This window comes from Emiliania huxleyi (assembly GCF_000372725.1).
Source record: "Emiliania huxleyi CCMP1516 chromosome Unknown EMIHUscaffold_159, whole genome shotgun sequence".
Lineage (NCBI taxonomy): Eukaryota > Haptophyta > Isochrysidales > Noelaerhabdaceae > Emiliania > Emiliania huxleyi.
Window position 1 is genome coordinate 56445 of NW_005200993.1, and position 19751 is coordinate 76195.

Here is a 19751-nt window from a genome sequence, read left to right on the forward strand (position 1 = left end):
TCTACAGCCGCCGCCTCCGCCGCCGCCTCCGCCGCTGCCTCCGCCCTCGCCTCCTCCCTCTCCCTTGCCGCCTCCTCCCTTGCCCTCGCCTCTGCCTCCTCCCTTGCGCGCGACGCCGCCTCCGCCTCCTCCGCCGCCCGCGCCTCCCGCGCCGCCGCAACTGCCTCAGCCGCCCGCGCCTCCTCCTCCTGCTCCGCTGCACGCTCAGCCGCCGCCTCCTGCCTCGCCGCCGCCTTCTCTTCCTTCTGCCGCTGCCGCTTCAGCGCCCTGGCCTCGCGGACCTTTCGCTCCGCCAGCTCGTCGCGCAGCCGCCGCGCCGCCCGCAGCGCCTCCGAGCCGTCGGCGGCCTGGGTGGTGTTTGCGTTGATCGCCGCCCTGAGCGCCTCGAGATCGGCGTCGCCTCGCTCGCACGCCTCAACCGCCTCGCGCAGCGCCGCCTCGGCAGTATCGCGCGCCTCCGCCGCCTCCGCTGCCGCCTCGCGTGCGGCCTCCGCAGCCTGTTCGGCTGATTCTGCGACCGCCGTCTCAGCCTGTGCTGCGGTCGACGAGTGCTCCTCGAGGGCACGCAAGCACTCGGCGTGGCCTTGCTCCTTGGCGCACTGAAGCGCCGTCTTGCCGTCAACAGTGCGCGCCGCGTCAGCGCCCGCCCGCAGCAAGCGCCGCACGACGGCGGGGTGGTTGAAGAGGGCGGCGTACATCAGCGCGGTGCCGCCGTCGCTGCTCTGCAGGTTGACGTCAGCGCCGTGCCGAATCAGCAGCTCGACCACCCGCTCGTGGCCGTTGATGGCAGCCATCATCAGCGCGGTGAATCCTTCGCTGTCCTGCAAGTCGACCTCTGCGCCGCGCCGCAGCAGCAAGTCGACCAACGGCTCGTGGCCTTTGGCGGTGGCGCTCATCAGCGCGGTGCCGCCCTTGCTGTTCTGCAAGTTGACCTCCGCGCCGTGCCGCAGCAGCAGCTCGACCACCCGCTCGTGGCCTTGGCCGGCGGCGAACATCAGCGCGGTGTAGCCGTTGCTGTTCAGCAGGTTGACGTCAGCGCCGCGCCGCATCAGCAAGTCGACCACCCGCTCGTGGCCGTAGTTTGCGGCGCTCATCAGCAGCGTGCGGCCGCTCACCTTGCCTCTCTCGTACGTCGCGTTGACCCGCCCGCCACTGTCGAGCCACGCCAGCACCGCCTTCTCCTCGCCTCGCCCAGCCGCTGCCACGACCTCGTCGGAGACTGCCACGCCACCGCTCGGCGCCGCCGCCGCCGGCGACAGATTACTCGGCCGCACCCGCACGCTCTCGCCGCCGCCCTCAAGCGCCACCGCGTACCGCCCGCCCTCGAAGCTCCGCGCCACGCCCCGCTGCCCGTTCAGCTCGGGGCGGGCCGAGAGGCCGCCGAGCACGACTCGCTGGCCGAGCAGCGGCGCGTCCACCGCTGCCGCTGCCGCTGCCGCGCCCGAGGAAGCGCCGCCCGCCCCTGCCCGGCCGTCTGCAGCTGCCGCCTCAGACAAGACCTTGACGCACTCGGCGTGGCCCTTCTCTTTGGCAACCTGCAGCGCCGTCTTGCAGTCAAAGGTAGACGTCGTGTCTGCGCCCGCCCGCAGCAAGCGCCGCACGACGGTGAGGTGGTTGAAGAAGGCGGCGGCTATCAGCGCGGTGCCGCCGAAGCTGTTTTGCAGGTTGACCTCCGCGCCGTGCCGCAGCAGCAGCTCGACCACCCGCTCGTGGCCTTGGCCGGCGGCGCCCATAAGCAGCGTGAGGCCGCTCACCTCGTCTCTCTCGTACGTCGCGTCGGCCCGCCCGCCGCCCTCGAGCCACGCCAGCACCGCCTCCTCCTCGCCTCGCTCAGCCGCTGCGATGACCGCATCGGAGACTGCCACGACACCGCTCGGCGCCCGCCCCGCCGCCACCGCTGGAGATAGCGTCTCCGCGACTCTCGATCCAGCCGAGGAAGCGCCGCCGGAGGAAGCGCCGCCTGCGCCTGCGCCGCCGGCTGCCGTCGCCGCGGGCCGTCCCGCCACGACCGACTCCTTGACGTGCTGCCGGAACGCCTCGATGCACTCGGCGTTGCCCTTCTCCTTGGCCATCTGCAGCGCCGTCTTACCGTGAACACTGCGCGCCGCGGTGTCTGCGCCCGCCTGCAGCAAGCGCCGCACGACGGCGGGGTGGTTGAGGAGGGCGGCGATCATCAGCGCGGTGAAGCCGTTGCTACTCTGCAAGTTGACCTCCGCGCCGTGCCGCAGCAGCAGCTCGACCACCCGCTCGTGGCCGTTGCAGGCGGCGCACATCAGCGCGGCGCTGCCGTTGCTGTTCTGCAGGTCGACCTTCGCCCCGTGCCGTAGCAGCAGCTCGACCACCCGCTCGTGGGCGTTGTTGGCGGCGAGCATCAGCAGCGTGATGCCGCTCACGCCGTCTGTCTCGTACGTCGCGTCGGCCCGCCCGCCGCCCTCGAGCCACGCCAGCACCGCCTCCTCCTCGCCACGCTCAGCTGCTGCGATGACCGCTTCGGGGGCTGCCGCGGCACCGCTCGACGCCCGCGCCGCCGCAGCCGGCGACAGATTACTCGGCCGCACCCGCACGCTCTCGCCGCCGCCCTCGAGCGCCACCGCGTACCGCCCGCCCTCGAAGCTCCCCGCCACGCCCCGCTGCCCGTTCAGCTCGGGGCGGGAAGAGAGGCCGCCGAGCACGACTCGCTGGCCGAGCAGCCGCGCGTCGGCAGGGTCGCTGATGTCGCGAAGCATATATTTGCCGTTTACTGTGGGTTCCCTATGCCTGGGGGGTAGGGGATCGTCTGCGGCGAGAACGCGCGCCATAATGGACGTGTGGCTGTCTGGCGAAAACTCGCTCTGGAGAGCCGCGAGAGGGCGGCGCTCTGCAGTGAGCGGAGCCGCCCGATGAGTGTGTAAAGACGTTCATTTGATCTCATAAAAGACAGGGGTCACGGAGCGCCTCGCACGGAAATGGCATGAGGTGAAGCCCACAGCGACCGCGCTCAACAGCCTCTCTCACCGGCAGATTTCGCCCGCGCGGCAGACCGCACTTTCATCGCGCGTAACACCACGAAACACGGTCTCCACGGGGGAGCGACACGCCAAACATGCTTTCATGCGTCTAGCCCCCCTCTCTCAACTTTTTGCTTCCCAGTCGCTCTCTTCACTCTTACGTACTACCAACTCCTCGCGCCGCTCGCGCAGCAGCGGCCGCACCGCGCCGCAGAGCCGGAACGAGCCCGCGACAAGCAGCCACGTGCCGTGGCGCCTCGCCGCCGCGAGCGCGCCCTCGAGCCCGCTGCCGACGTCGGCCGCCATCTCGACGACGGCGCCGCCTCCTCCGCCGCCGGCAGAGACCGCCTCGCGGAGGGCCTAAAAAGGGAGCCCGGGCCCGGCCATCAAACAAGACACCTTGGAGCGGGCGCGCCGCCTCGCAGAGGAATCGCCGTAGCTGCCGCCGCGTCGCCGCCGGGCCTCGGGACAGCGCCGCCGCCGCCGCCGCCGGCGGCGGTGGGGAGCACGTCGCACACCACGGCGTGCGGCGGCGCGAGCGACGCGAGAGCGGCGCCTAAGGTGAGGTGAGGCGAGGTCAACTTCTCCACACACATGGTGGGGCAAGGGCAAGGGCAGCCCTCGCGCGGCACCTAGGTGCATCCGCTGTGCCGATGAGGGGTCGTCGATAGCGGAGCGTGCGAACGCGGGCACGGCGCCGACGGCCGCGTGGTCCTTGTCATCGAGCATTCCCACGAGCAACACCGGCGGGCGCGCCGCCTCGCCGCCGCCTGCATGGTGAACACACTGCTGGACCTTTCCTGGACCTTTCCTAGACCTTTCCTAGCCTCGCCGCCGCCTGCATGGTGAACACATGGGTTCGGGTACCGCGGGGGTAGGGGATGGGCGTCTGCATGGTGAACACAACCAACTCAGCGCGGGAAGACGGTATTGTGCAGAGTCTTCAGAGCACCGCGTGAACAAGAGGGGGGGCGAATACCAACACAGCTGCTTGAATGCGGTCGAATGCAGCGGAGCACATGCACATGTCCATGTCCTCTCGGGCGCAAGTTGGAAGACATGAATGCGTCTTCCGCTTCTAGGGAGAGCGCCGCCGCGCGCGACGGTGCGGACGAGCTTCGCGGCACTGGCGGCGGTGTGCGCGGCGTCGAGGCGGACGGCCACGCCTGTGAACACCCACAAGAGCTGTGAAGAGACGCGGCCCAGACCGCTTGCGATGTGGCGCGGCGGACGGCCACGCCACACGCGGACTCGAGCGCCTCGTACCTGGTAGGAGAGGGACGAGAGGCAAGGCAAGGTCAGCGTCTCCCCACACACGCGAGGGTGGTGGGGTAAGGGCCGGGCTAGTCCCTCGCGACTCCACGTCTAAGAGGCAGGAGCCGCACGGCATTTCGAGGTCTGAGCGAGTCTGAGCGAGTGCCGACGAGTGTGCGAGGGCCGTGTTCAGATAGAGGGAGGGAGGGGGGCAAGAGGGAGGGGGATTTGGGGATAGACACAGAGAGGTTGGGATGAGAGGGGGATTGGGGACTTAGAAAGCGAAGGGCTGTGGGTGGCCTGAATAAGGCATCGAGTTGGACCGGTGCAAGGACCGCGTTGAACGAGAGAAGTCTCTTGAAGTCTCAGCAAATCTCAGGCGAGCTCGCACCGTGCGGGTAGGCGGCGCCGCGCCATCCGCACCTCCTCCTCCCCCAGCAAGTGGCGGCCGAGAAGCCACCGGCCGGTGCCAGCGGCAGAGGCGGCGGCGGCGGAGGCGGCGGCGGAGGCGGAGGCGGAGGCGGAGGCGGAGGCGGAGGCGGAGGCGGAGGCGGAGGCGGAGGCGGAGGCGGAGGCGGAGGCGGAGGCGGAGGCGGAGGCGGCGTCGGCGGCGGCGGTGGCGCCGCGCCTGCCTAGCTCGTCGAGCGCGAGGCGGGCGAGCTCCACCTGTTAATAGTTGATTTACTGTGCCGAATGGTAATTGACGTGAGAGCGCGACGCGGGCGAGCTCCACGTTGTCGGCGTCTCGGTCGGCCGACGGCGGCAGCTGAGTGACCGAGCCGCCGCGCCGCCGCCGCGCCTCCTCGCGCACCGCGGGCGTGAGGTGGGGAGGCACACACGCAAGCAGCGCGCCTCTCTCCGCCACGATGGCAGCCTTCTCGGCCGCGATCGCCGCGAGGGTGTCGCCGAGCACCTCGGTGCGCTCAAGAAGGAAGGAGTGAGTCATCTGGTGAAATGGCCTCGGGGGTGTCTAATAGCACGCCTCGGTGTGCTCGAGCTCGACCGACGTCAGCAGCGCCACCTCCGCGCCCAGCACATTCGTCGAGTCGCGCCGGCCGCCGAGGCCGCACTCGACCACAGCCCAGCCCACCCGCGCCTCAGCACACGCGAGCAGCGACGCAGCGACAAAGACGTCAAACCAGCTCGCGCCGCCGCCGCCGGAGCCGCGCGCCGCCGCCGCCGCGCGCGCGTCGAGCGCGGCCTCCAGCGCGTCCGCGAGCGGCGCCTCGCCGATCGGCTGCCCATCGATCCGCACGCGCTCTGTTAGGCTCTCGACGTGCGGCGACGAGAGCACGGCGGTCCTCCAGCCGCCCCGCTCGAGCGCGCAGCCCAGCAGCGCGCACGTGCTGCCCTTGCCCTTTGAGCCAGCCACGTGCACGTGGCGGAACCGGCGCTGCGGCTCACCGAGCACGCTGAGCAGATCGGCGCACGGCTGGGCGGTGACGGCGGCCGCCATGCCGGCGCGCGAGCCGCGCTCCCAGTCCGTCAGCGCGTCGAGCCTCCGGAGCACGCGGCCGAGGCGCGACCGCGCCATGCCGATGGAGGCGCGAATTCTTCCTTCGGTATTTCACTGGCACGTAGTGTCCACTGGAACCGAGGCTCGAAGAGGCAGACCGCTGTGCCATCGGCCTGGATGTTGGATCCCGTGCCAGCTGAGAGATTGTGTTGCCAGCTGTGTTCGAGGCGAGCGTGCAACGAATGAATGAAGGCGACGCTGCCTGCCCAGTGGTGGTGAACCTTCTTTTCTAGACGGCTAGGATTGAGAGCAGCCTCGCTCTCAATCCTAGAAGTCGAAGGATTGTGAGCAGCACTCCTCGCAAGCGTAGCCAGCAAAGGAAGCGCCGCAGTTTGCAAATGTCACCGCGCGCTTTGACGCATGCCTTGCAAAGCTCGGTCCTCGTCCCGGTGAGGTGGGCTACGAAAGATTCTTTGGTGAGCTGCCACCAGACATCGCGAAACCTCCCACTCCGACCGAGGAGTCGACGCTGGAGTCCATTTCGTGCGCCAACCCAGATATTTTGAGCAGGGAGCAGAGCTGGCAGCATTTCACGCAGGGAGTCGAGAAGCAGGGCGCCGACCTGGATTCGACAAGCCGGTTTCTCTACGCATGGGGGTGCAAATTTGCGCACCTCTACGCATCGGATGGACCTCTTGCGAAACCGGATACGCAAACAAGCATCACTGAGATTACTTACCTAACCGACGGTTCGTGCGGCTCGACGTGTTCTCTTGCCGCCCTACGACCTATTCTTGACGGCGTGGCCTCCTCCGTGAGTTTCGGAGGACTCGCGAACACGCCGGTCGCCGTCTCAAGCTTCAACGGTGGCATTCGAAACCCACAGTGGCAGGGGAAGGAAACGATCAACTTTATACAATCAGCGGTTGATCTTTCCGTACTGAAGCCAAGCATATCCACGCCGCCACGAGATGCACCCGTTCTGTTGGTGCCTCTCAACACACAACTTACCTTCACTATGACCGCGCAATACCACACCGCGCTTGGCGATAACGCCAAGCCGAGCGAGTTCTACAGAATCCCGGCCAGCCATCACCTCAACGTGTGGGACCTCACTGAGAACAGTGTGTCCCAACAAAATTTCGTCGACAGCGCTGACGCGATGCGGTGGCTCGCCGAGAACCTCTACATCCCCGCGGCCAAGAAGCCGTTCACGACGTATCCCAAGCCAGATCTGGGGGACTACGAGAAGGGAGGAAGTGGCTGTCCAGGGACGGGGGCGTCAGGCGAAAACTCAGATTCGACACGCCAGCTGCTCTTCGGCTCGGTTCCCGGTGACCACAGTCCGCCGCCGTCTCCGCCAGCAGCGCCCTTGGACTGCTGGCCGTACGACAACCCTGAGGAGGAGTGCAGCGCATGAGCGGGACTGCTGGCCGTACGACAACCCTGAGGAGGCCCTGGTATGGGCAGGAGGGCGGAGTGTGAGGCTGACGGCGTGGGGGGCTGGGCGGTTAGTTTGTGACATGCAGTAGCAGTACCCTATGTCCGGGCGAGTGGTGCATATCCCGGATGGGGTGAGGGGCCGCATACGGCCCCAAAGGGGAGGGGAAATCCCGGGCGGGAGTCCATGTGCTAGAGGTAGCCTGTCCTCTCCCTCGTGGCGACTCTGAGTGTGAAGCTAAGTCGGTGTCTCGCGCCTTGGTCTAGCACCTTATGGCTTGTGCTTGTATAGTTCTCATCTATCTGCGCTACGGTACAAACAAAACGGGAATGCCAGATCTCCAGTCTGCGCTAAGCACGTGAGAGAGCTGAGAGGAGTCGCCACGCCCACGGCCCACGCGCAATCGCAGAACAGATTGTGAATGAGCTTGGTTACCTGTGTGTGGCGGGGGCGGGCGACGCGAGTGCACGGAGCTAAACAGAGAGTACGAAAGCGAGGTACTAGTGGAGCGAGACATCGCTCCAACCCCTAGAGAGTGCGAAGAGCTCCGCATCCCAACGGATGTTTTTTTTGGCTCGATAAATTTCTTTCGGCCTACAACTCTGCGGCGTTTTGCTCACTCAAGCCCCGATGGCAGCGCACCTGCTCGAGATCGACGCGTCCGAGGCTTGCCGCTCCGGCCCTCACCTCTGCTGCCGCAGCAGAGCGCCGCACACGCGCCTGGTCTCTGCCCTCCTGAAACGAGAGCCATGCGTCCCTTTTAGCTTAACAAAAAAAAGCTAAAAGGGACGCACGAGGCAAATCTGATGTTGGAGTGTTCCAATAGGCTAAGAATACGGAGCGAGGCCTCTTCCGTTTTGGGACCGAGTGAATAGGAAACGAGAATTGCCCGGTTTGAGACGCTCGCGCGCGAGCGTGACACTGGTCACTGCACTGGCCACTGCGCTGCGTGGGCGGCCGGCGGCTTCGGCGCGCGGGTGGCGAGGAGCTCGAGGCGGGCGTCGAGCGGCTGCTCTCGGCACGCAGCTCGCAGGCAGGCGGCCGTAGGATGACCGTGTGCGCGGGTCGGTGCGCGCCGACTTCGACGCAGTGATGAACATGTCGAGGCTGTAAGAAATTCACATGACACATAAATTCACGGTGGAATAAACTGCAATGTGTAAAAGAGCCGGCACACCGCACACCGGTTTGTACGGCTTTGATTATTGTAAAGGCCGGCACCGGGGCTTCGCCCAGCACCACTCGCAACAGCTCTCGCGCGCCGCCGTCTGTGGCGACGCGCAAAACAAAACATCAACAACGCTGCTCGCAACATGGTATGTGTTGCGCACTCATTCATTCATTCAGAAAACATCCATGATCGGTCTCAATCAATGTCCCACCCCCCTGCGCGCGGGGCGGCCTTCTAGGCCCGCGGGTAGTCTCCCCCCATCCCCAGGGCCTCCAGGGCTCGCACCTCAACCTCTCACACAGGGGTAGTATTTCCTTGATGTCGCCTGCCAGGCGGTGGAGGCAGGCAAGAGGGCACCCAGCGGCCAGCTACACGACGTCCTTGGCGACGCCGCGATGGTTTAACCCTCGGTCAAAGCATGCTACAAGACACAAATTCCTACTCAAACGTTTGATCAAATGCCTCCGCTCGGCGCGTGGGGCATGATCATCGAGATGGAGCCGACTGCACACCTCAGTTACAGTAATCCAAAACAACCTGACGTGGCGGCGGCAAACATCGGCAGGGGGCACAGGCGCCTTGTTGCCGATTTGAAGCTCACGAGCTCGCTTGCGAGCCAGGGCAAGGACACGGCCGGCGACGGAGAGCTCGGCTGGAAGGGGGCCTATGTGCGTTTTGGCAACACGGAGACCGGGATGCTCAAGTTGGTCAAAGGGCGCGGCAAGTGGTCTCCGTCGGGAGCGACGGCAGCGGCGGTGGCGGGGGAGGAGGAGGAGGCCGAGGAGGAGGGGGAGGAGGGGGAGGAGGAGGATGCCCCCCAAGGGAAAGCTCCAGCAGCTGGATGGCGATTACCGCTTTGCGCGGGAGCAGGATTGCGATCTCCACACCGCCGTGGCGTGGCAGACGGTGAACGAGCTAGCGTGCGGGGAGAGCGGCATTGTGCATGGTGCGGAGTGCATTGCCGTTCTTAACGGAGTCGCTTAGGCGGCTCCGGTGGCGAGCCGGTGTGTGTGCCAGTCCGCGCCAGTCCGCGCCCTTGTCGTGCCAGTGTGCTGTGAGAGAGGCTTGTGTTTAAGAATTCTTTTTTCGAAGAATTCTTCTATTGGCAAAGGAAGGCCGGCGCCGCGCAGCTGCGCTCTTGCTTTGCCAGGGCTCTCACCTTGCTGGCACGGTCCGCGTGCACACCGGCCATCATGATGGAGGTCAACCCGGTGGCCGTGTGCGCCGAATCCTGCCAGACAGGTATGTGCGTGGCAGTCTTCTTCACCGCGCTCGTCCTCGTCATCCTCGCCTTCTATGTTCCGATCCTCGGGCAGCTTGAGGAGCTCAGAGTGCCGGGCGCATAGGAGCATCGATAGCACACTGCACCGCGCGTGGCTGGTGACGCATGTGGTCTAGGCTGCGCCAGCGCTCTTTCGTTCTCCACAGGCCGTGCTCCCGTGCATGCGGGCGCTCATCACTGCGCGTGCATGCGGGCACTCATCGCTGCGCGTGTGCGGGCGCAGAGCGCGCGCGTGCGGTGTGGAGGTGCGGGCGTCGTGGAGGGCTACATGTGTGCCATGCTGTATCTTCATATCCTTCGTGTGTGATCCGCATTATGGCTAGTTCCATTTCACTCTGTCTCTGACACGCTAATCTTGAGAAAACGTCTCCAACGGAGCTCCGTGTTGCTTCCAGGCCCTCCCCCGCGCTCCCTGCGACCATGGCCGATGCTCCTAGTATGAGAGGTCATCTGGCTACCGCGAGAGCGACCCAACTCGTCGACATCGTCCGATCACCGATGACACACACACACACACACACACACACACACACACACACACACACACACACACACACACACACACACACACACACACACACACACACACACCGCTCACCCACGCGCACCGGGCCTTGCACTTTGAATGCCGTGGGGCTCCTGTCGTTAGACGTGGAGACGCGAGGGTTGCCCCCCCTTGCCCCACCACCGCACCACCTCGTGTGTGTGTGGAGAAGTTTACCTTACCCTAGTCCCTACCTTACATGGTGCCGCAAAGTCAGCCTTCCGAGGCTATCGAGCCGGCAGTAGCCGTGACATGTGGTTCCACCACCCCTTGTAGGCTTTGCCTCTGACCGCCACCATTCCCAGGCTGCCACACGTGACGAGGTCGAGAACGCTTCTATACGCTCGCCGAGACTTCCTTTCCACCCCATTAGGCAGTCTCACGAGACGCTCGCTAAACTCCCGCGCGTGGCCGAGTGTGTGCTCACATGCTCGCTCGCGTGTGCTCTTGGCAATGGCCCTCCCCCGCGCCCACTCCCTGCCCTCTCCCGCCACGCACTCCGTCAGAGCCCCCTCCCCTCTTGCACAACAGGAATCTTGACAATTAACAAGATGGGGCTTGCCCATCCCGGAGTGGTTCGACCCCACATAAATCCGAGACGGTGACGGGAAGCGTCGAGTGATCTCAGGCCCAGTGAGGCAGTGCACAGGCTAACCCGGATCCTGCTGAACAAGCTCCTCTTGTAGCTCGATCGGTCACACCGCCATCGCCGTCGGGGAGAGGGGGGACGACACTGCTTCGGCAGCGTGCACCTCGATCCTGCACCGTGTTTGTGATGACCCCCCCCAATGAACATACCAGTGAGGGTGGGCGAGACGATCGAGGGGTCCCGTACCATGCGGAATCGACCCTATCCAGTGCTCAAGTGCTCAAGCAATGGGCCGGGTGACCTCTCCTCACGTGACCTTGGCTGCCGGATGTGTTTTTTGTGAAAGCGTGAACACACTCGGCCACAGGATTTTCCTGTGAAGAGAGACGTAAGTAAGATAGATAGATAGGAAGGCGAAACACAGTCCGACCAACGAGCAACGACTGGGACACCAACGCGGTATGGGTGGACGCAAGACGGGCGATGACGGTCACACAGGAGCGACACACAGAACCACAAGACAAGACACTCAGACGTAAAAAGTTTTACGTCGGCGACGTGAAGAAACAGATCTTTTAGTTAAGATCTTTTAGTAAGATCTTTCAAACTCGGTGTCGAACCACCATTTTCACCAGCCCGAGGCTCACTACCCAGTGACAGCGTCGAGGTCGCTCTGAACCTCCTCAAGAGAACGTCTATGTTTCTCCTCTCAATTCTCGCTGCCATCGTACTTCCACGCTCCAACGCCGTCCACCGTGCGCCAACCAGCGCCCAAATGGTGGCAGTCGCTGCGCCCGAGTTCTTGCCGAACTCGACGCCACTGCCGCCCGAGGGCACACCCTTCAACCCGATGCTGCACACGTTGAACCTGCTCGACAACACGATGCACGAACACCATCCGGTCATTCGTCAGGTGCCGTCCCTCATCTTCCCCGTTGAACGCAAATATCTTGTTGAGTGGAATGGGCTGCGGGACGCGAGCTGTGCCACAGTGAGTCGTTTAGCCTTCCCGCGGCTGCACCGGCCTGAGAACGCCGGTGCTGACCGCGATCGACAGACCGATCGCCCTAAGTTCCGCCAGGACTGCCTTCTCGCCCGCCACCGCGGCCTCTTGATCCCTCTCGGCTTCTCGGATCGCATCCCGTCGTTGTCTCACCCTGTCTGCTGCTGGCACGATCTCGTGTCCTTTGTGGTAGAGTCCGTGTCCGCAAAGCCCGCCCCACATGTTCACCCCCGGCTCTCGCCTCTTGCGGCGGCTGTCCCCCCCTCGCCGCCAAACCGCTAAGATTTAAATTCTTTTCGTCTGATCGCCATCAGCAGGAAGTCGAGAACATGCAGCGTGCCCTTTGCCGAGCCGCCCAGCGCTCCCGCTCGCTCTCGAGCTCCCGGCGCCACGCCTCGACGCTGCTGGTCGCCGAGCACGACGGTACCAAGCTCTCCGAGGGCACGCTCGCCGCCATCACCGCGTGCGCGCAGATGAAGCCCATTACGCTTCTCGTCGGCGGCTCTGCGGAGATGGCCGCGACGGCGGCCAAGGCGGATGGCGTGGACGCGGTGCAGTTCGTCGACAACGACGCGCTCAACCACGGCGTGGCGGAGGAGTGGGCCCCGCTGGTGGAGGGAATCGCAAAGACGGGCTTCACGCACGTCGTCGCGGGCGCCTCCTCCTTCAGCAAGGGGCTCTTCCCGCGGGTGTCGGCGCTGCTTGACGTGGCGCAGGTGTCGGACATCATCGGCGTCAAGAGCGAGGACACCTTCGTTCGTCCCATCTACGCCGGCAACGCCCTCGCCACCGTCAAGTCTGAGGATGCCATCAAGGAGCCTTTGCTGCGCCCCGCTGCGCTTACTGCGCCCTGCCAGCCCCGCCCTTCCAGCCCCGCTACGCCTTGCAGCCAGCGAGCCGTACCCGCCGCCGCGCGCGCGTGCGTGCGGCGCCGCCGCTCGGCCGCCGCCGCTTTCGCCGCCCTCCCTCCCCTCACCCCGGGAGGACGCCCTTTCACCCCCCCTTCCCTCACGCCCCTCCCCTCACGCCCCTCTGCGCGTCCGTGCAGGTCGTGACTGTGCGCCCCACGTCCTTCGACAAGGCGGCGGCGGAGGGCGGCTCCGCCGCTGTCTCCGCCGCCGCCGTCGACTTCTCGGCGACCGGCACGACGACGTGGATCAGCGAGGAGGCTGCCGAAGCCTAGAAGCATACCTTGGTACCACGGACTCTGGTCTCCCAACCAGCGCTCGAGAGGACACGTACTCCGCTGTATTCGGCCCCGTGTCCCGCTGTATCCCGCTGCATCGGTTGGATTCGTAGCCCGTGGATTCACACGGTGCGCTGAACGTGCACTGCACGACACCGCATCCCCCCCCCCGCCCCCCCGCCCGACCCTGACGAAATTCACAACGTAGGTTGCCAAGAGCGACCGTCCAGAACTCGCCTCTGCCAAGACGGTCCAGATACGCCGAGATTCGCCGAGATTCGCCGTTGCCGGGCGGAGAGGCGCACCTGCACGCGGTCGGGCTGAGGGAAGACCGCTCCTCCGAACCTTCTCGGAACCCTCTCGGAACCGTCTCGGAACCGTCTCGGAACCCTCTCGGAACCGTCTCGGATCCGTCTCGGAACCGTCTCGGATCCTCCCTGCAGGTGATCTCTGGCGGCCGCGGCCTCAAGACTGGCGACAACTTTGCGATGCTCGACAGCCTCGCGCTCAAGCTGAACGCGGCGGTGGGCGCCTCGCGCGCCGCCGTCGACTCCGGCATGTGTCCGAACGACATGCAAGTCGGGCAGACGGGCAAGGAGAGACGCGCCCGCACACAGCACCCGCCACCCTCACTCACACCCCGCTGCCGGCGCCGCCCGCCCGCCCGCCCGCCCGCCCGCCCGCCCGCCCGCCCGCCCCGCCGCTTGCGGCCGCGGGCCGCTGCAGGCGTGGCTCGATGGCGCCAGCGTGGAGGCCGTGCCGCTGTAGGTTGTCGCGCCCGACTTGTACGTCGCCGTCGGCATCTCTGGCGCGATCTCATCACACGCACCTCTCTCGCTCCCTCTCCCTCCCTCCCTTCCCTCCCTCTCTTCTCTCTCACTTGTACGTCGCCGTCGGCATCTCTGGCGCGCGTTCTGCCATCAGTCCCCTGGGACTCCCCCTCCACCATCAATTGCATCGCGAGACCGCGTCTCCGCGCCATGAATTGCATCGCGAGCCCCCCTCTCCCTGAGATCGCACACGTGCAAGACGCCAGCCCATTCGGAGATTAAGGCCTACGTCGGGAGGAGCGGGGCCGGCGCCGGCGGGATGGGTCAGGGGAAGCTCCAAGCAACCACACCAACCGGCCCGCCCGCCCCGAACCATTTCCCGCTTGATCTTGGCGGCTTGCCGGGACGCGTGTACCACTGACCGACCGCACTGATACGTCCAGGCGCGATCCAGCACCTCGCCGGCATGAAGGACTCAAAGACGATCGTCGCAATCAACAAGGACCCGGAGGCGCCCATCTTCCAGGTGGCCGACTACGGCCTGGTCGACGACCTCTTCAAGGCCGTCCCCGAGCTCGAGTCCAAGCTGCCTTAGCCCGTCCCGTCGTCCCCGTGCCGCACCGGGCCGCAGAGCGCACAGACGGCACGCAGGTTTATATTACACCCCAATCCCCCTCCCCCCAGTCGTCTGTCTCTCGAACGTTGCCCCTTTTGGGTCGGGTCTTTGTGTCGTGCGAGTGAGTGAGAGCGGGGCGGCAGAACAACACGCCAGACGATGCGCGCCACAAGCGCGCGATGCCGCTCACTCAGTCAGTGAGCGGAGAACAGTGAACACTGAATGAACAGTGGTGAGTGCCGTAAATTGTAAATCTAAAAATGGCTTTTTCCACATCATGATTCATCATTCATGTCAACGACAGGACATACTAGACCCCACACGCACACCTGGAGATGTATTAATATCTCGTGAGTCGCGTGACGCGGCGCGCAGAACACAGTCGACACAGCCGCCCAGCCGCGGCCGTCTCGTCCCGTCAGCCGTGAACCCGTGCCGCGTCAGAACGTACGGGCGGGACGAGCTGTGCCCCGGTGGCCCGCCCACCACCGGAGATCGCCTGAGGGCGCCCGTCGGTCACCCGCCGAGATGCCCTCGCTTCGGCATGGCCCACTCGAGTCCCGGCCGCGTGAGGAGGACCGACGCATTCATCCCGCCGAAGCCAAACGAGTTGCACAGCGCCGCGCGCAGCTCGGGCAGCGGCGCGCGGCCCGCCGGGCCCGTCTCGCGCGGCAGGACGTGCTCGAAGGCGGCCGAGGCCGGCTCGGGGGCGGCAAGGTTTGCCGTCGGCGGCACGCGCCCCGCGGTGAGCGCGAGCACCGTGAAGGCCGCCTCGGCCGCGCCCGCCGCTCCGAGCAAGTGGCCGGTTGCCCCCTTTGTCGACGAGACAAGGAGGGGGCCGCAGCCGGGCCCGCCGCGCTGCGCGGCAATCGCGGCGATCGCGATCGCCTCGGCCGCGTCTCCGGTCGGCGTCGATGTCGCGTGTGCGTTGATGTACCCAAGCTGTGGCATGGGGAGATGGATGTGGGGAGAGAGGGGGGGCGTGGTGCCGTTCGCGTACCACACAGCTGCGGCGTGGAGTCGAGACACTGCGAGTGGGGGGCGGCTACCTCGACTGCAGTGCGGCGGCGGCTCGGATGCAGTGGAGCACCGTGGGGGGAGGGGGAGGGGTTCGGGTACCGTGGGGGTAGGGGATGGGTAGCACCTCGAGGGAGAGGGAGAGCACCACGTGGAGTGTGCGGCCGGGTGCAGCCGATGCGTGTGTCTTGTCGCTCGCTGGGATGTAAGGCAGGACCCCCGCATCCAAGCTACCCGCCGCACCTCGGCCGGCGCCACGTTGCCGAGCCGCAACGCCGCCTCCATCGCTCGCCGCGCGCCGTCGCCGTCGTCGGGCGGCGCGGTGATGTGGTGCGCCTAATTCACTCTCAATCCACTCTTCATTCACTCTCAATTCACTCTTGATTAGCGGTGATGTGGTGCGCCTGCAGCGGGAGGTTGTAGAGCCGAGACGGTGAGACGTGCGCCGAGAGTGAGCCGAGAAGAGTCGTAGTCGAGAGGTCGGCGAGATGACAGGGAGAGGTAGCCGAGAGAGGCGTGTTGGGCCTGAAGGGGTCGAGATCCGGTCCAGGCCCGGTCCGGGGAGCCGGTCCGGTGCGGTGATGTGGTGTGCGTCAGAGGAGAGGCCGACAGCTCTGAGCTCGGCGAGCGGCGTGGCGCCTGCGGTCAGCCGGGAGCACGCGCGCGGCGGTCAGGGGCAGGGGGTACGGGGGGCTGGGGGCGAGAGAGGGGAGCAGCACCGGGGGCGAGAGAGGGGAGCAGTGGTCAGTGGCGGGAGTGCTAGAGCTGGAGTTGGTGGGGGAGAGAGGGGGAGAGAGTGCCGCTGTGTGCAGGGGGGCGTGAGAGTAGTACCGCGCCGCCGCGCGTGCCCCTCCTCCTCGAGCACCATCACCGCCGCCCCCTCCCCAATCACGAAGCCCGCGCGCTCGGCGTCAAACGGGCGCGACGCGCCGGGCGCGGCGGCGGCGTCGTTGTAAGACGTGGCGAGGGCGCGCGCGCGCGCAAAGCCGGCGACCGCCAGCGGCTCGATGCACGCCTTGTGTGCAACAGAAGAGCGGCGTTGACTCCGAAGACAAGAGGGTCGGGGCGCCACGCGGCTCGGATGTGCGCCTCCGCTCCGCCCGCCACCACCACGTCCGCCTCGCCCGAGCGGATCATGCCCAGCCCGTCCGCGAGCGCATGCGCTCCCGTCGCGCACGCGGTCGCCTATGCGGCAGCTCTCTGGGCGCCATGGACATGGCACGGACATGTCTCGCACTGTCGCGGGCACGCGGATCGCCGGAGCTGCCGACGGGCCGCGCAGGCCCGCGCGGATGGAGACCTGGCCGGCGAGATGCAGGCGAGATGTGGCCGAGATGTGGCCGAGATGTGGTGGGAGATACCGCCGAGATACAGCCAGGCGGAGAGACCTGGCCGGCGGCCATGTTGACGAGCATGCGTGGGATGAAGAAGGGCGAGACGCGGCGCGCGCCGCGCTCGCGCAGCGCGTCGGACGCCTCCACGATGTCGGAGAGCCCGCCGATGCCCGAGCCGATGGCGACGCCCGTCCGCTCCTGCTCGGCGCGGGTCTCTGGCGACCAGCGCGCCTGCACGAGCGCCTCGTCGGCGGCGGCGAGGGCAAACTGCACAAAGGTGGAGAGCGACGTCTCGTCGCCCGGCGCGGCGAGGCCACAGCCAGCGAGCGAGAAGCCGCCCTCGCCCTCCCGCGGCACTGGCGCCGCGATCTGCGCAGGAAGGCCGTCGAGCGATGGCAGCCGCCGGACCGCGGTCTCGCCGGCGAGCAGCCGACGCCAGCTCTGCTCGACGCCGACGCCAAGCGGCGTGACCAGGCCGACGCCAGTGACTACGACGCGGCGGGATGGCAGCATGGCCGAACAAAGAATTCTTAAGCTGCCGCGTCCGGCTGCGCTGCAGCGACTGTCAAAGAGGGGCGCACGAGAAGAAAGAATTTAAACAAGGCAAGTCTCGCAGAGCAGACAGGCTCGACACAGGTGCGAACTGGCGCGTGCTAGTACTATCACCGGCACACCACCGGAGCCGCCTAAGCGACTCCGTTAAGAACGGCAATGCACTTAGCACCGTGCACAATGCCGCTGTCCCCGCACGCTAGCTCGTTCACCGTCTGCCACGCCACGGCGGTGTGGAGAACGACAGACAAGCGCTGCATCTGCAGCCCGTGCCAGTTCTTGGTGGTCCATGTGACCTCATCGAGGTGCTGAGCGTCGCTAGGGTGCCCACAGGACCCAAAAAAAGAAAGGAAAAAAGAAACGGGGGCAATCCCGATCGCAGCACTTCATGTTGGATAGTCGAGATATTGAGAGTGTGACTAGGAGGGTGGGACGCTGGGGATTCTCAAAGGTATACCCTTGGAATGGCCGGATCCAGCCTTAAAAGTACGAGATCGCGCGCGCTTCGCGCACAGCACCGCCTGTTCTCCGCGGCTGTGTGACGACGCGTGCCGTGTACCAGCAGAGTTGGGCGCGCGCGGCGCGACGGCGCCCGCGAGGGAAGGCGCGGGTGCAGCGGCCGCCGGCGGCCGTGCCGCCCGCCAGCCGGCGCAGCAGCGGCCAGCGCAGCGGCCGCCGGCGCAGCAGCCAGAGCAGCCGGTGCGCGCCTTGCGAGGCGAGTACTGCCGCCCGGCAGCCTTGAGGCGGCCGGGCGGCAGTACTCGTTCGAACTCTGCGAGCCGTGCGCGCGCCGAGGCGCCCGCGGCGCGCGCCCGCCCGGCTGCCAGTAGGAGGCGGCGCAATATGGCCTATAGTACAGCCCTTAGGAGGAGGAAGAGGCTGGCTGGCAGTGCTGTATGCCGCCGAGGGGCAGTTTTGGGGTGCTGTCCCGATCCCAGGGGGCTGCAGAAGGCGTCCGCAACCGGGACAACCCGCCCCCCCAGCCGAGGCCGGTCGAAGCCCACTTGGAAGCAGCCATGAGGAGTCCTCTTGGTGCTCCTGGCGGCCGTTGGAATGGCGAGCGCGTGCCGATGGGGGGGACATAGGTCCCGAGCTGCCCCACACAAAGCCGCCCCCGCTGCCTTCAAGCTCAGGGGTAGGCAGATCTAGTGCCCGAAAAGCGCACAGAGACAGACCGGACCCCAGTCGCCCACGGCCCAGCTCTCGTGCGTCGTGGTCCTTAGTTAGACGTGATTATCCCAGTGCGGCGCACACGCGCGCACCACTGGTGTGCGCACGCATGCCACATAATATTGGAAATCGCGATATCTCAAGAGAACGGCTGAGACCTGAGAGTTGTACGAGTGAACACTAATGTAACTATGCTCTATGGTTAGTTTATACTATCTATGGATCTGGATGCAGGATGGCCGCACACGACATGCGTTTGTGTGTGGCGCCATGGCGTTCACTCGCACAACTCTCAGCCGTTCTTGAGATATTGCGCTTACAAGTTGATTGGGTGTTCACTCGCGTAGACGACATGCTCGTCCTTCTGGAAGCGGGGCTTCTCAGCCCGAGGGCCTGCGGTGACGCTGTGGTCGCTCGCCGCCGCCACGCCGCTCTCGCCGCCGCCGCCGTCCTCCGCGGCGACGGCGCCACCACCCGCGGTGTCGACCGCGGTGTCGACGGGCATCTCGAAAAAAGAAAACCGATGCTCGCTCTCCCGCGGGCGCTCGCCAGAAATCTCTCCCGCTCGCTCGGCTCAGCTCGCCATGCTGGTTCTGCTGAGTGCCTGCTCCGCCGGACCAGCGCGCAGACGCAGCAGCCATAGTGCGCCGGGCCTCGCCAGTCTCCGGCGCACCGGCCGAAGGGGCTCGGCACTGGATGGCTCGGCACTGCGCGGCTCGGCACTGCCTTGTCACTTATCAGACGTCTCCCTCGTGATGCTCACGCTCTCAGTCGGTACGGACAACCGCACGCGCGTCGCTGCAGGCAAGGACAACCGGTCGGCGCTCCTAGACGCCGCACTTGCCGCCTATCCCGCGATACAGACGATACGTGCTGTCAACGGGCACAACCACACCGAGGTCATTGAGGCGCTGCTTGCCTCTGGTCTGTCGTTTCACAACGTGTCGTCGGGCGGGCGTCAGTGGGGCATGCTCGCCTGCTTCCTCTCCCATGTGCGAGCGCTGCTAAGGCAGGTTGAGACGGGCGCAGCCTGGCAGCTGACCATGGAGGACGACCTCGTGCCTCTGCCCTCCTTCCCATCACTAGTCGATCACGCGTGCGGCCTCTACGCCAACGCGTCGCGGCGGCTCAACGGCAGCGGCGTCGAGCTGCTGCAGCTGTCCCCATACACGGACACCGTCTCACCTCACTCGAGGGGGCAAAAGCGCTCCTGCGTCGGCTGCAGCGCGTGGGCCTCGTGAAGAACGTCGACCAGCAGTTTAACACGCCGGCCATCATGGGCGTGCGGCTGCTCAGGCACACGGGCCGCAAGCTCCGGCGTGAGGCGGAAATGGCGTGGACCCTCGCGCGAAAGACCAACCGCGGCGACATCGCTCGCA

General features: G+C 66.1%; 4 protein-coding genes across 4 annotated transcripts; 2 read left to right on the plus strand and 2 right to left on the minus strand.

Moving 5' to 3' along the window:
- Positions 1-3075: 3075 nt before the first annotated feature.
- Positions 3076-5798, minus strand: EMIHUDRAFT_467825 (hypothetical protein). The gene is made up of 8 exons (XM_005785682.1): positions 5224-5798; positions 4975-5154; positions 4633-4907; positions 4228-4253; positions 4079-4153; positions 3620-3757; positions 3422-3543; positions 3076-3347 (listed from the first exon to the last, which is right to left on the minus strand). Exons 1-8 carry the CDS (start codon positions 5773-5775, stop codon positions 3111-3113), a joined length of 1605 nt encoding a protein of 534 aa, XP_005785739.1. The 5' UTR covers positions 5776-5798; the 3' UTR covers positions 3076-3110.
- A 297-nt stretch (positions 5799-6095) lies between these two features.
- Positions 6096-7117, plus strand: EMIHUDRAFT_229856 (hypothetical protein; the record flags this gene model as incomplete). Its single annotated transcript, XM_005785683.1, has 2 exons — positions 6096-6146; positions 6218-7117. The coding sequence occupies 2 exons, from the start codon at positions 6096-6098 to the stop codon at positions 7115-7117; spliced, it is 951 nt and encodes a 316-aa protein (XP_005785740.1).
- A 4913-nt stretch (positions 7118-12030) lies between these two features.
- Positions 12031-14575, plus strand: EMIHUDRAFT_441629 (electron transfer flavo protein subunit alpha, mitochondrial). The gene is made up of 6 exons (XM_005785684.1): positions 12031-12542; positions 12776-12895; positions 13122-13163; positions 13357-13509; positions 13682-13721; positions 14127-14575. Exons 1-6 carry the CDS (start codon positions 12057-12059, stop codon positions 14276-14278), a joined length of 993 nt encoding a protein of 330 aa, XP_005785741.1. The 5' UTR covers positions 12031-12056; the 3' UTR covers positions 14279-14575.
- A 240-nt stretch (positions 14576-14815) lies between these two features.
- On the minus strand, positions 14816-17163 carry EMIHUDRAFT_111887 (3-oxoacyl-synthase 2; the record flags this gene model as incomplete). The annotated part of the gene is made up of 5 exons (XM_005785685.1): positions 14816-15241; positions 15560-15652; positions 16182-16331; positions 16424-16501; positions 16726-17163. The coding sequence occupies 5 exons, from the start codon at positions 17161-17163 to the stop codon at positions 14816-14818; spliced, it is 1185 nt and encodes a 394-aa protein (XP_005785742.1).
- Positions 17164-19751: the final 2588 nt, after the last annotated feature.

What these genes read in the sequence shown, in the direction of transcription:
- EMIHUDRAFT_467825 (XM_005785682.1), bottom strand. Translation starts at nt 5,775, where the DNA reads ATGGCGCGGTCGCGCCTCGGCCGCGTGCTCCGGAGGCTCGACGCGCTG. An exon ending in TCGAGCTCGAGCACACCGAG is followed by an intron (nt 5,155 to 5,223) that starts GCGTGCTATTAG and finishes GAGCGCACCGAG; the next exon opens with GTGCTCGGCGACACCCTCGC. An exon ending in CGGCGCCGCCTACCCGCACG is followed by an intron (nt 4,254 to 4,632) that starts GTGCGAGCTCGC and finishes CTCTCCTACCAG; the next exon opens with GTACGAGGCGCTCGAGTCCG.
- EMIHUDRAFT_441629 (XM_005785684.1), top strand. Translation starts at nt 12,057, where the DNA reads ATGCAGCGTGCCCTTTGCCGAGCCGCCCAGCGCTCCCGCTCGCTCTCG. An exon ending in AGTCTGAGGATGCCATCAAG is followed by an intron (nt 12,543 to 12,775) that starts GAGCCTTTGCTG and finishes GCGTCCGTGCAG; the next exon opens with GTCGTGACTGTGCGCCCCAC. An exon ending in AAGTCGGGCAGACGGGCAAG is followed by an intron (nt 13,510 to 13,681) that starts GAGAGACGCGCC and finishes GTGCCGCTGTAG; the next exon opens with GTTGTCGCGCCCGACTTGTA.